This window comes from Elaeis guineensis, chromosome 6, assembly GCF_000442705.2.
Source record: "Elaeis guineensis isolate ETL-2024a chromosome 6, EG11, whole genome shotgun sequence".
Lineage (NCBI taxonomy): Eukaryota > Viridiplantae > Streptophyta > Magnoliopsida > Arecales > Arecaceae > Elaeis > Elaeis guineensis.
Window position 1 is genome coordinate 81580365 of NC_025998.2, and position 15189 is coordinate 81595553.

The window sequence follows — 15189 nt, forward strand, 5'->3', positions numbered from 1 at the left end:
TATTTATAAATTTAATTATATTTTTATATAGGTTTGTATCCAACCAAACATAGTAATTTTTTTTAATATTATTTTTTAAAAATAATTTTTTAATTAATTAAATATAATAATTTTTTTATAATAATTTTTTTAATAAATAATTTTTTTAAATTATCATATTATTTCATAAACTGATATATCCAAGCAAACGGATCCAATGTAAAATCTCTTAAAAGCCTAACCGCGCTCAGCCTTGGCCAACGGCGAATGATATGAAAATCTCATCGAAAGAAGATAAGGGGAGAGACCTCACCGGACCCGCGCATGCGAACGGTGAGTTTTCCGTCATTCTGTCGAGAAACGGCCCAACAGCTCGTAACGGGACGGACGCCCGGTGTGACAGTGACCGCAGGTATTGGTGATGTGATTCCCACGCACCACGACACCACACCGGCTTCCTTGCGTTCCTCTTTAAATACGCCCAACCTTTTTTCTTACGGTTTGTATACCAATCCAGTCCATCCACCCGTCTCCACTCCTCTGCAGCAGTAATTCTACCGTGGCATCGAGGGAGGAATGGGAAATGGGCGACCTTGATGGGTTTCTAGGTGTCCAAATGGGATCATTTTGAGTTTTCCTACTTTTTGTTTGATCTCTCTCTGCTGTTGAGGATTAGTCGTGGGAGAGAGAAAACGCAGCAAAGGAATCCGTCAGAAAGGTGAAATTTTCTCTTGGTATTGATAAAAAAGCTTCTCTTCTTCAATATTTCGTTATTTTTCATTTTTATATTTAGTTTGGAATGGGATGTTTTTATTTGAGTTTCCAGATAGAAGAAAACGGACTAGCTTTCAGTTCTTTTATTTATATTCGGATTCATCTTATTGCTTTTTTTTTTCTCTCCTGAATTCCAAGTTTTTGCTCGAGAGAGCGTTTACTAGTTGAGTCCAGGACTATCCTTTTATCGTTGGAGCAGAAAGCTTTTCAGTGATCTCTCGGTGTTGTCATCACGGTTTTCTCTCTTACTGGTGTTAACACTTGGAACAGGTACTCGGGAAGCGAGATAATGGAAGGAAGCATGGAACTGAGGTCCATAAACAGAAAAGAGAGACCATAGAGGTCGTTTTCGCTTTGAACAACAACAAAAACAAAACAAAAAGGAGTGAAAAGAAGAAGAAAAACCATCTTAGACGATGTTTCTGTTAACAAGTGGAAATGAACCTTGAGGACACTTCCCTCGGAACCAGCTCTGGTGAGTTCATGGTTTTCTTTATATTTCTATCATTGTTGGTTTATGTGAGCGAGCGTGTGCGTGTATGTGTTAATTTTCAGTCAATAGTTTATTTCAAACTGAGAATATGTTGGATTTTTTTTTTTTTTTGATTTTATTAATAGCAAAAGACAACTCAAAGGGAAAGAACCCTCTCCTGGTCCATGTTTTTGTGCCTGATGTGCTCTATTGGATGTCTGAGGTCTTCTCTTTTGTTTCCCTTCGCAGTACTAGCATCTTAAAGATTCTAACACCAGGGACGCAAGCAGATATCATGCTGAAGAAGAGTTCAAGAGGAGTAGGCAGCAAACAAGGCCTCATGCCTGATACCCTCTCCCTTCCATCTTCTACTGCCAACCATAACAGGCCCTTAGCCTCCTCTCTTCCCTTCCCCAAGGCCTTTTGGTGGCTTCTCTGCCAAGGGCTTCTCAGACTCTGAGGCTGCCATGAGCCCAACCTCCATCCTAGAAACCAAGCCCTTCTCTTCTTCCATCAGGAACCCTTTTTCCTCTGATAGAAACTCAATGAAGCCTCCTTCAGAGGCTGCTGCCGCCAATACCATTTCAGAGAGCAGACACCACCGTTGGGGCAATGGAAGTTCAGAACCTATAGGGCTCGGCATTGTCGATGCTCTCGGCAATGATAAAGCCGATGCCAAGTCTTCCAAGCCAGATAGCAGGATGGTGTTATTTGGATCACAGCTCAAGATTCAGATCCCTTCTATTAATCCAAACTCTATCTCTCTGGCCGGGTCCTTCGAGTCTCCTCATTCTCCGATAGAATTCGGCATAAAAAACAAGAACACCCAATTGGCTCTTCTCTCCCCTGCTCGCCGGTCTCTGATAAGGTTTGCTAATATGGGTCCTGAGGTGCCAGCCTCGTCTCCTCAGGTTTTCACAGGGAGCATCTCTGCAAGTGAGATGGAGCTATCAGAGGACTATACCTGTGTGATCTCTCATGGGCCGAACCCGAAGATGACACACATCTTTGACAACTGTATCGTTGAAGAGAGCTGCAGGGATGTGAGTGCTGCTTTGAAAGATGATAGGTTCACCGCTGATCGGCGAGGCTACCGTTCGAATGATTTCTTGAGCTTCTGCTATGCATGCAAGAAGAATCTCGGCGAGGGAGAAGATATCTTCATGTATAGGTTAGTATATTAATCTGCTTGTTACTCACGCTTTTCATGTTCATCCAGTGTTAGTTTTTGTACTCCTTAAATAGTTTTTAATTTATAGTGTGGACTAGACTATAATAACATAGCCGAATGGTTAAACTGAATTGGAAAAAAATAATCCGTGGAATTATGGCATCAGACCTTCGATTCAGAACAATCACCTGTGGTAAGCACATAATTACTGTTTTCAAATTTTCTAATTCTTCATCTGACTATAATTGTTCTCATAACAAGCACCTGTAGATCTAATGTATATGGAGTGTGAGTGTGACATTTTGATTCCTTGTCGCGTTCGTAATGAAGAGTGGATGGGGTTGCGTCAAGAATGCTATCCACAACCCATGTACATGCCACTGGTATTGGGGTCCCCATGTTTCGAGTGATTGTTGTTGAGGTCCCCATCCTCTGGGCACGGCTAACTTCACCATCAATAAAAAGCTTTCCATCCATAATTGAGAATATGAAAGACCTGATGCCTTAAAGTTTGAGTTACTTCAATGAGATAAGCCACAGAAACTGACCTAATTTGTGCCTGATGCTTGTGACCATTTCATCAATGAATATAGTAAATTTGCCATAGCAAATCATATGATCTTATTAGTTCTGTTCGTTGGGCTCGTCTTTTTTTTTTTTTTTTTGAAAAAGAACATCATCACAAACTACTCAAAATTTACCTTAGTAATTCTAATTTAGAAAATATTGAGACACCATGAAAGCCATCCTCACTGGTTTATCTCTAATTCATTATTTCTGTTTCCTTCTTTGTTTGGTCCTTATCTGAATTGGATCTTGCTTTTGCTTCAGAGGTGAGAAAGCGTTCTGCAGCAGTGAGTGCCGCTACCAAGAGATGCTTTTTGATGAAAGGATGGGTAAGTGCTCACTAGAGTCATAGCTTTCCTCTGGCTCAAACATTTTTCAATAATGTAATGATTTTTCTGAGGGCTGAAAGAAATCGTTAGTTGAATTGGCAAAGTGAGTTTCCACCTTTTCGTAAATTCCATGGAGCTGTAATTGGTTTAAATGAAAGAGAATGGGCATGATCCTCATCCCCAGAGGATCACTAATATGGCTTGGTGGGTGTCTTTTACCTCTTTTTGCTTCCAAGAAGAGATGGAGTACGCTGAGTTCTTGTAGACTTAGTTCTGATCAGATATTTGGCGGGTTTGTTCCACATTTTTTGGCTAAGGGAGTGATGTTTGAACTTTCAGATATATGTCATCTGTTATCTACGCAATGTTTATGGAGCAAATTTAGTGAATTTGATGCATACCTTTTTTTATTAAAATTCTGAGATCTGCCTGCCATGCTGACATCTTTTGCACCCGTTTATCTTTTTCCTATCTTCACTGTGCTGGAACATTAGCTTACTGGGGTCGGTCTGGAAAGGCTATTGTTGTCCAGTTAGACAATCCAAGAAAAAAAGAGGTGAATTGAGTTTTCGAAAATTTAAGCAAGTATGTGAAAGATAGGTGCCCTAAAGTCAATTGAATTTATATTTCGATGGCACTTATCTTTGTAAAACCCCAACTCATATATTCATATTTATATATTAATAAAGGCATTCTTTGATTCATTATTTATAGCTATCTTTCTATATTTAAAAAATAATGATGAATCTCATATATTAGGACAATGATTTTAGAATCATGAAGTGGTCATGTATGTAAGATCCAAAACCCTAAAATCTTAATTTAAAATCATTCGTAGTCATAGGAATATTGAGTCGAGGATCAATATTCTGGATAGACTAGCACATCCTATGTATGTTCAAAAGAGAAGGGGACTAATCTTACAAGTCACTTGTGTGAGACACTAATACAAAAATGTGGATGCTCGTTAGGTAATAAATTCATTGAATTGACTTACTAAAAGAGAATTTCTTATGGAACTCTTACTTACATGTTAAAAGAAGGTTCTCTAAGTAGGAGTTGTACAATTGATCCTTGGATCTAAGACCACTATGAGATCTTATTCATATGAACCCATATTTTCGTTCATACTCACTTATGACTAAGTCATGAATGGAGTGTTTTGACTATGGTGAATTGTGTATGAAGATCATTAGTTTGGTCAACAAGAAATTGATCACTCCTAGTAAGAGGAGTTATCATCTTAAGCCATCACATCAAATGATGATTCAGAAAGTCTTTGATTAAAGCACAAAAAAATTAGAAATAATTTTTAATACTTCTTTAATCAAGTCTTCATTAGCAAGATGAGATCCATATGAATAAGTGTTAGGATTTGACTTAATTTCATACCCATCGCTTATTCGGGATGAAGGTTGATCGAAGGATTGAGTTGCACGGTAACTTACCACTGAAGAATATTTTTAAAATTTCTATCAAATTATATATTTTTTGGGTAGGCATGATGTGTTACTAGACGTCAATTTTGTCTTGTAGGTTTTCATGAATTAAAGAGTTTATTTCATGAATCAATTAGAAAAAATTTTAATTGGACAATTTAGTTCGGTATGTGGTTTGACCTAAATTGATTGGATCGGCTCTAATCTAACTTGGTTAACATGCATCTAGATCTACTGCCAGCTAGATATGGAACTCAATGGGTCACACACATTAAGGAATTGATCAAAGAATCAATTGGATTCATTTTATGGGTCAATTGAACCTAATTGGATGGCTAATTAGCAAACTAGCACTTGTAGGCTAATCATTGCTCCTAGCTAAATTAGATTTGACTTAAATCTTATTTAATTAGGCTTACCTATTTATGTAGGATCTTGATTGGATTGAGTCTAAAGGGGGTAGCCAAGTTTGGGCATCCCTAAGTCCTATCCACACCTATATTAAAGAGTCCAAAAGGAGTTAGACTCTGGGCGTGCCAATTTTGTGCGACAAATAGATTTAGTATGCAAAAGAGAGCGGGAGTCCTTTTGCATGTTAATCACTTATTTTTGATGAATTTTAGATAGATAAGGAAGCTTTCCATGTCCATTGAATTCTGATAAGATCAGAATTTAATTTTTAAATTAATGTGAAGACTTTGTTTGGATGCCACAACTTGGATCGACGCCACAAAACAAAAGCATATATTGTTTTGTTCAGTGAAGAGGATTTAAAAATCTTTTTAATCTAAAACCAAGACCCATGAGGAGCTCTCTCAACCCTCTATCTTGATGGCACAAACTTTAAAGTTTGTCATGGTCAGATAGGGTGTCAAACACTCCTTAATTCTTGGCACATATGGGATGAAGTGATGCAAATAGTCTTGACTTCACACCAAGATTTCTCCTCATTGGGATATAGTCATACCTCAAAACTTATGCCATTAGAAGCCTCGTTCAAAGAGCTTTCCATGATAAAAATCAAAATTTTTTGATTTAAAAAAGAGTATTGAATGCTTATCGGAACGCAGACAGACACGTGTAGAACCTGAATCAACATATCTGAAAATTAAGTCCTTCTCAAATAAATATCTTAATTTTCTGATATGCTGATTTAAGAGGCACGTGAAGAGGCATATCTGAGCCCTTTTCTATGCCCCTTCTGCTCCTATAAATAGGACTCATTCCAAGAGTCCAAGGCACTCAAACTCTCAGATAAAATCAATCCCTCTCTCTTTCTTATCTAGTTAAGACAAAGTTCTTCTATTAAGACAAGTCCGCTGATTTTAAGACAAAGCTTAAGAAGAGAGTAAGAGACAATTTAGAGAGTAGGAGTGAGGAAGAAAGGCTAAGGGTTCATCTGAGAGGGGTCTTGGTCCAGGACAGGCTAAAAAACTCAATTGGTGAAGCAGTTCATAGACAAAATTCTATCAGAGCAATTCTTTGATCAACTTCTTGTGTGGATCAACGTTAGAGGACTCACACTTAGAGGTCTTGTAGAATCGATTACCAACTTCTTCCCTTTCTTCATCGACTTAATAGGTATGACTTTTATACCTATTAGTTATTATTTACTATATGATTAAGAGGGTCCTAGGGTTTTTAGGTTTTCGGAAGACTTGAGTTTCAAAAAAATTTTTGAAATCCATCTTTTGTTGCACTTTCTGAAATCCAATAGTGGTATCAGAGCCTTCCTTAATCAACACAATTAAAGAGTATTATTATATATATATATATATTTCTAATTGTCACTGATTAGGGTTTATGATTACAAACTATGCATCAAAACTCTAATCAACATTAGAGATATGTTTAGAATTGGTTATCTATCATTCTGTAAGTTATGTCTGCTATGTGGTATATGGTTATCCTAGAATGATAAAATAACTATCATCTTGCACATCATGTGATATTGTTATTATTTTGATAATAGCATGTTCAAATTTTTGTTATAGTATAAGGATGTGCATGATGTTGGGAATAATGTCCCAAAGCCAATCATCAGCCTGTTGACGGTTGTGCTCATTCTTGTATTAGTATATGAATTATAAATTAATAAAAGTTATTTTGATATTTTTCATCATAAATTATTTCATCTTCTAATGAACTCCTGTGTTGTGGTGAAGTCCTTAGGACTATTTAGACTCGACAAAGGAGGATTTGTCGTTTGGTCCTCAAACCTGTTCGCGATCAAATGATATGTTGTTACCAAGGACAACAACGTTTATCAAGCATAGGTCATTGTGTGCCATATGGGTTGGTTGTCTTCTTAACCAATGAGTGTGGATATACTGGTATAGCATACAGGTGAGATGTAAGGGTACATCTGCACTGAATGTGACCGACTCCGGAGCTTTTTCTGCTGTCAAGATTTGCTCCGATGGGATATGGGTATAACTGTCCCTCTGACCTGAGACCGCCATGGTGACTTGCAAGCAACTCACTGTACTTAGATACTGGACTACCTGAATTTCTAATTCAGTGACGGAAGGCTGCTGGGTGTAGTCAAGTACTTGACTTGTCGGTGCGTGTGTCAAGATGGGATTAACCACTCCAGTTCAGGAGCTGTGTACAGTCGTGTTTCAATTTAGCAAAACCTTGGCCAGGATAGTCCTAGTGAGGACTCACAGGACTGTTTGATTTGAGCATGATTCGGATGATCTGATCAGGGTTGACAGTTTAACCCTGAGTCGTCCTACACACAGGGATCAAAAAGGATGAATTATACAGTAACCATATTCGCATAGATTCTGAATGTTGCAATTACGACTATTCGATCTATCCGAATGTCGGGTACCATTATTAGATAGTCACTTTGATTAGTACAGGAATTGATTCCTGTGCTACCGGTTTAGGTTTGAATCTGTGGGGTCACACACATTAGAGGTTCCTATCTGATCTGATGGCTGGTGAAGAGTCTCACTGGACTGGGACTCTTCGACCAAGAGTCCAAATGCTCGGAGACTCTGTGATCGAGAATCAGGATTCTCTGATCACGAGTTCCACATATTTTGGGTACCAGGGTCAAGAGTCCCACTGATTTGGGACTCTTTGATCAAGATTTCATATCGATAGACTTTGATGCCTGATTGCCCATCGAATTTAGACTCAGTATTTATGAGAGGTTTAATTAGTGATTTAATCGCTAATTAACTCAATTTGATTGAGTAATTATTTTTGGATCAAGTCCAATTGAATTGGATTCAGTTGGGTTTGACCAGATTAGGTTAAGAGTTGATCTAATCGCCGAGGTGGTTTGGTCCCTGATTTAATCAGGAATTGGGCTTAGTCAATTCCTGATTTGATTAAGATTTTATTGAGCCTAATTAAGCCTAATTGTGTTGGGTTTAATTTAGTCTAATTGTGTCTAACCTATTTTAATAAGGTTGGTTCAATTAGATTTGAAACCACCTTGACTTATCTCCCTGCGCCACCTCACTTCACCTACATCCATTTGAATTCACGAGAAACAAGTTCTCATGAATTTTCTCCCACGCAGAAGCCTTCCCATGCCTCTTCTTTGTGTGCCATTTTGAATGGATAATGATAGGATTGGTTGGCCATTCAAATTCAAAGGATGTTTGAATTTGAATGGTTAACAAATCCCTACGCCACCCCTTTAATTTGTGCGCCACTTCCTCCACACGAGAAAAGATTTCTCATATAAACACTCCATGCATAAAGAAGCCCACGCCCTTCCCTTCTCACACCAAGAGTGGATAAAAATTGGTTGGCTGGCATTTGAATTTAAATTCGATTTGAATTCAAGTAAGCAACCATTTATCTTTATCCTCTCACACGATAAAAATGCTGCAAAGATGCGGTCTTGCACCGTTTTAAAAAGAAGAGAAGATAGGGTGTGCGATATTTGATCCTAGAGAGATAGGGTGGCATGAGAAAAGAAAAGAAAAGGAGAGAAAAGAAAAGAAAGAGTGGGCGCAAGGTTTTTCTTGTGGACCCTAGGATTTCTGCCTAGGGTTTGGAAAGTGAGAAAGTGAGCTACGAGTGTCGTGAGCCCACCAGATTTTAGAAAGAGCTTCATCAACCTTTCAAGTACATCTGCTGATAATCCAAAGCATTTGAAGAGTCGGCAGATCAAGATCGAAGGAGTTCGATCAGCATCAGCTGTCGAAAGGGTTCTGTAACAAACTAGCATTCATGAGGAGCCGATCAGATCGAAAGCTTTGTAGGGATGATCTACAGAGGTCAGACATACTATGTGGCTGCATTGCAATGATCAGACCTTTCTGATGGTGATCAGATTACAGCGATCGACTACCTGTACGAAGGTAATGTGTTTTGAACATATAACAGTAAAATATTTACCGTAAAGAATTCAAAATTTTAAATTTAAATGCATGCTATATATATCATATTTAGATCCTTGTGTAGAGTTCATATATGTTAATTAATTAGATTAATTAATTATTTCTACTGTAAAATTATAATTTTGAAAAAATTTTAAAATTATCGTTTTATCCCTGCACTGAAAACACTTCAAATAGTATCAGAGCGGGCTCTAAAATATGATATACATTTGCATGCATAGATTAAGTAATAATCTAAAAGTTTAAATTTGAAATTTGAAATTCAAAATTTGAAATTTAAATTTTAAAATTTGAAATTCAAAATTTAAAATTTAAAAATTTAAAAATTAAAATTTAAAATTTATTTGAAATTTTAAATTTGAAATTCAAAATTTAAAATTCAAAATTTGAAATTCAAAAATTTGAAATTTGTTTGAAATTTAAAATTCAAAATTTAAAATTTAAAATTTAAAATTTAAATTTTGAAATTGGTATATTTAGATATACTTGATCCAAGTAGCAAGTAGTCTAATTGGGTTGGTTGCCATGGTCATCCGGTCATAGGAGAAAAGTAGGGTTTAAAGGTCTTCTCCTTCCATTCGATGGGGTTCTCCTATGGTGGTAGGGGTGCCGATGCGATTATATCCCATGTAGACGAAGCAGCGAAAAGACTTAATTGTAAATGTTCAATTGTGAAATTTATCATAAATGTGTTAGATTAGATTTAAAAGAATATTCATGATTTATTTTGATTGAGTTATTTTCTGTTATGTAATTAGCAATAGGATTGCTGTTTGTGAAATGTGCTGATCAGTTTATGAAATGAGTCAACACATTTGGTGGACAGAAAATAAAACCTTTCAAATTTAAAAATTATTTTCGAAATACCAAACTTTGAACCATCAGCCCAAATACTTAATTAAAAGAATTAAGTATTGTCTAGTTGGTCTAGAATTATGAATTAAGACCTAAGACAATTGCATAAATTTGTGGATCAATGGTTTAGATGGATTAGGTCTATAATTGGGTTAGACCTAAGGTTAGCTTAAAGAAATGGACAAAATCAGAGTAATTGGTCAAATCTAATCAAAAGTTGAATTAGATTAGGTCAAAGACACTGTAGACTCAACTCTAATAGTTGTAGTTGAATGGGTCCATGTCTTTAACTAGACCAAGATGGACTTAATTCATGGCTACGCGGTGGAACCCTATTTACTAAGTTGATCAAATTAAAACTAATGAACCGGTTGGTGTCTAAGGTAAGTTCGGCAGTCTGACCAGTGATTTTTAACTAAGAGCTACTCGCATTGATTCGATCTCTGACGAGTTAATGGCATATCCCTTCCACTGATCTCACTTACTTGGCCAACCTGGTGAGTTAGGTTTTGATTAGATCACTTGGTGATTAGGGCTCACCCATATCATTAGGTAAATTAGTGTGACTAATTTAGATGCTCCTAATGTCGGCTTTAATTAAATCTTTTTTAATCTGACTTAGAGAAGTCAGTGGGAGGATTGAAATTGGCTGGTTAATTTCTTCTCTTCTATCCTTTAATAAAATCCTCAAAAATTATTAGGTCCTTAAAAATGATTAAGTTATAGTAATAACTAAGTCATAGCCTTCCATTAAGTGAGTGATAATGAGTCTATTAGTTTAATAATCACTGGAGGCCTAAAGGCCTGGTGCTTATTGACTAATAGAATTATCATTCATAATATGATCATTTGATTGAGTCTTTCTGATGGTGGTCAGGTTGGCCGACCAAAGTCAGGCCTGATCATTTATTGATCCGATTCATTAAATCAAGTCATGTTAATGGTTGGACCTAATCAGATCTTTTCAGTGGAGGCCAAAGCCTACTGATTAGATTCTGGGGCAAAATTAATTACTAGAAGTTGTTTAGAGAAACAACTGGTTATGAACCTATCCATAGATGCACATGGGTTGACCAACCAAAGTTGGACTCATGTGTAGTCTGTATGGATTCTAGTACCCACTAAGAAATTAAAGTAATTCCTCGAATTGAAGGTTGAGGCTACCAGTTCGTAAAAATACTGGAAGAAACTTTAGACTAAAATCCAAGTCTTTAGTATTAATAATTTATGTACTAATAAAGGTCTGATTTTTTTTTATGCAGCTATGGCCACTACCCTGTCGCTCCGATCATTATTAGATAATGACAAGCTTATGGGACTTAATTTCGATAGCTAGTATCAAAAATTAAAAATCGTCCTTGAGCATGAACGGATCCTTTATGTAGTAACGGATCTGGCACCTGAGGAGCCAGCCTCGAATGCTAGAGGGACGGTCCGAGATACTTACCAGAAGTGGCTCAACGATCGCACCACCATTCGGTGCATAATGCTGGCGGCAATGAATGATGAGTTCAGCCGTAGGTTCGAGAATGCCCAACCACAGGAGATGCTTCAAATATTGAACGACTCCTTTGGCACACCCGACATGTTGAAAGGAACAAAACTAGTTGTGCCATTTTCAATGCTCGAATGAGGGATGGGGCCTCAGTCACCGATCATGTACTGTACATGATCGAAATGATTGAGTGCCTAAGTAAACTGGGCTTTCCCTTGCACGAGCAGCTCGGTAAGGATGTGATCCTTAATTCTTTGCCCAAGTCCTTCCTCCCCTTCCTTACTCATTTTCGGATGATAAAGCCTGCAGTGAACTACCACGGCTTGTTGGGGTTGCTGTAGAACTTTGAGAAGGACCACCAGCTCCATAAGGAGTCAATGAATGTTGTGGGAAAGTCTTCTTCTGATCGTCAACTCTTTAAGAAAGGGAAGAAGAACAAGAAGAAGAAGAATAAGAAGGTACAGTCACATGCTGAGATGTCTGCATAGGATCCGACCAAGAAGCTCGAGCCTGACCAGAGCTAGGCGGAGTGCTTCTTTTACAAGAAGCAGGGGCACTGGAAGAGGAACTGTCCTCTATACATTGCCTCCCTAGATCCGAACAGGTCGAAGAAGAAGCAAGGTAATTATATGATAACACCTTGTAACTTTTCTATTTGTGATACTACTACCTAGGTATTGGATACTGAAAGCCCTTATCATATCTGTAATTCGATGTAAGGTCTGCAGGTCAGTAGGAGATTTGATGAAGGCGAGAGATTCCTGAACGTTGGAGATGGAAGCAAAGTTTCAGTTCTAGCTTTAGGAATCATGAATCTTGTAATCAATTCTTGTAATGTAATTCTGAGTGAATGTTACTATTGTCCAAGTTTTTTGTTAAATATTATTTCTGTAGGCCTTTTGGCCTTGTACAGTTATGCATTTTTAATAAAAGAAAATGTTTACAATATCATTTTGAATGGTGTTACAATGTTTGTTGGACAACTAAATAATGAAATTTACTTACTATCACAGCCTGTTAATGTGGTTCAAACCTCCGATAAACGCCCTAGAATGAAAAATATGTTAGAAGTCTACCTTTAGCACTGTAGGCTAGGTCATATCAATAAGAATAGGATAAATAGGTTGGCTCAAGAAGAAATTCTTGAAGTTGGTGATTGTGAATTACTTCTAACCTGTGAGTCCTATCTTCTTGGGAAGATGACCAAGTCACATTTTACTGAAAAAGGTGAGCGAACCAGTGAACTCTTGGGTCTGGTACATTCTGATGTATGTGGACCCATGAGCTCAAGTGCAAGAGGTGGATATTTCTACTTCATAACCTTCACAGATGACCTATCGAGGTATGGGTATATCTACTTAATGAAGCATAAGTCGGAGTCATTTGAAATGTTCAAACTATTCCGAAATGAGGTAGAAAAATAAACTGAGAAGTGTATTAAAACTCTTCGATCTGATCGAAGAGGTGAATACCTTTCCAATGAGTTTCTGACATATCTTGGAGAGAATGGGATTCTCTCTCAGCGGACTCCTCCTGGAACACCATAGCATAATGGTATGTCTGAAAGGAGGAATCGGATCTTGTTGGACATGATTCGATCCATGATGGGGTTTGCTAGTCTGCCGATCTCCCTCTGGAGATATGCACTCGAATCAGCTTGTTACCTTCTAAATAGGGTTTCGAGTAAGTCTGTAACCAAAATGCCATATAAGATATGGATAGGACGTAAGCCAGTACTCTCGCACCTTAGGGTTTTGGGGTGTCTGGCTTATGTTAAACGTTTAATTACGGACAAGCTTGGACCTAGGTCTGACAAGTGTTATTTCATAGGATACCCAAAAGAGACCAAAAGGTGTTATTTCTACCTAGCTGATGAGCAAAAGGTATTTGTCACCCTCAAGGGCAATCTTTTTGGAAAAAGAGTTCCTTGGTGAAGGGACTATTGCCTCTAAGGTCGAACTTGAGGAAGTTCAGCAGGTGAAAAAACTGATACAAGTTGCTGAACCTGAATCGGATTTGGTTAGATCAGATTCGGAGCCCATTGTTCAAGCACCCTTAAGGCGGTCTGGTAGAGTACCACGTCAACCGGACAGATACTATGGTTTCTTGGTCCGGGATGGTGATCCTATTGAACTTGATAAAAACGATGAGGATCCGATCACTTACATGGATGCAATGCAGAGATCTAACTTTGAGAAATGACTTGAGGTCATGAAATCTGAAATGGAGTCCATGAAGGTCAATGATGTGTGGACATTGGTTGACCCACCTGAAGGAGTAAAATCCATAGGGTGTAAGTGGGTTTTCAAGAGGAAGAGGGGCATAGACGGAAAGGTGGAGACCTATAAAACTCGTCTGGTTGCCAAGAGATATCGTCAATGTTATGGTATAGACTATGACGAGATATTTTCTCCTGTGGTAATACTCAAATCCATTCAGATTATGCTTGCGATAGCTGCCCATCTAGACTATGAAATCTGACAGATGGATGTAAAGACAGCTTTCCTAAATGGAGAGCTGAACGAAGAGGTGTATATGATACAACCTGAAGAGTTCACATCCACAGAAGAGTCTAAGTTGTGCAAGCTACAGAGGTCCATTTATGGACTTAAGCAGGCATCCCGGAGTTGGAACATACATTTTGATAGGATGATCAAAACGTATGGCTTCGTTAAGAACGGAGAAGAGCCCTGCATTTATAAGTGGGCTAATGGTCCAGTAGTAGTATTTCTTATATTGTATGTGGATGACATTCTATTAATCGAGAATGATGTCCCTGTATTACAGGGAATAAAGATTTGGCTGTCATCATAGTTCTCCATGAAGGATCTGGGAGAAGCTTCCTACATCCTAGGGATGAGGATCTACAGGGATTGTTGGTACAAAATTTTGTCGAAGCCAAAGAAGCTGGAGTCGAAATGACCGCGGCTGCCATCGGGACCTGCAAGAGAAGTCTAAACCGGAGTTGGGGGTGCTCCGGCAAGATCCTCTGACGCTCAAGTCAGTACTCTACTTCAACAGAAATGGAGTGCTCGAGTGAAAATTTTAGCAGAATTTTGAGATAGAGTTTTGAGCTTAGAGAAGAACGTATCTGGGGGTCCCTTTTTATAGACAGAGAGCGTAACTGATTGACAGCGATGTCTGTAACCATCTGGTAGTGGGCCGTTCAGAGCCACGCGAAGTTTGTTACAGAGAGTAGTAGCGTCAGGGGTCATTCAGGGCCACGTGGAGTTTGTTACGGAGAGTGGAGTGGTGTCCGTTGTCGCGACTTGCCAAAGAGTGGTGGAGTCATGCGAAATTCGTTGCAGAGAGTGGAGTAGGGTAGTGGCCATTGTCGTGACTTGTCAGAGAGTTCGGATCTGTCGGCTAGAGTTCGGTTGGGATGTCTGATGGAGCGGAATGGCTTTCTATTCCGTCGATCTAAGAAAAGCTCGGATGTTTTCGAGGTTGCTGATGAGTCTACTATTGTCGGATGCCTCGGGCGCTGATGCTACAGGCGGGAGTCATCTGCTGTAGAAGCTCGGATGGAGACTTTCTGTTGGTGAAGTCCGGTAAGAGTTCGATTGCTAGAGAAGTCCGTCTGAAATTTGCCTGATGTGGAAGGTCGTCTGAAGATTATTTGTCGGAGAAGTCCGGTTTCATGAAGAATCTGGCAGAGGGTCGGTCGGTGGTGGACTTCGGATGGCGTTGGAGAGGTTCATCAGCTGGAGGAGTCTGGGGATCCTGTGGAAGTCTGGATGG

General features: G+C 38.6%; 1 protein-coding gene across 1 annotated transcript; it reads left to right on the plus strand.

The window, feature by feature from the left end:
* Positions 1–470: 470 nt before the first annotated feature.
* On the plus strand, positions 471–3681 carry LOC105036268 (FCS-Like Zinc finger 8-like). Its single transcript, XM_073259554.1, is given in 5 exon segments — positions 471–697; positions 1024–1228; positions 1372–1624; positions 1626–2396; positions 3228–3681. Coding segments are annotated over 4 exon segments (1149 nt in total). The 5' UTR covers positions 471–697; positions 1024–1191; the 3' UTR covers positions 3316–3681.
* The last annotated feature ends 11508 nt before the right edge of the window (positions 3682–15189 follow it).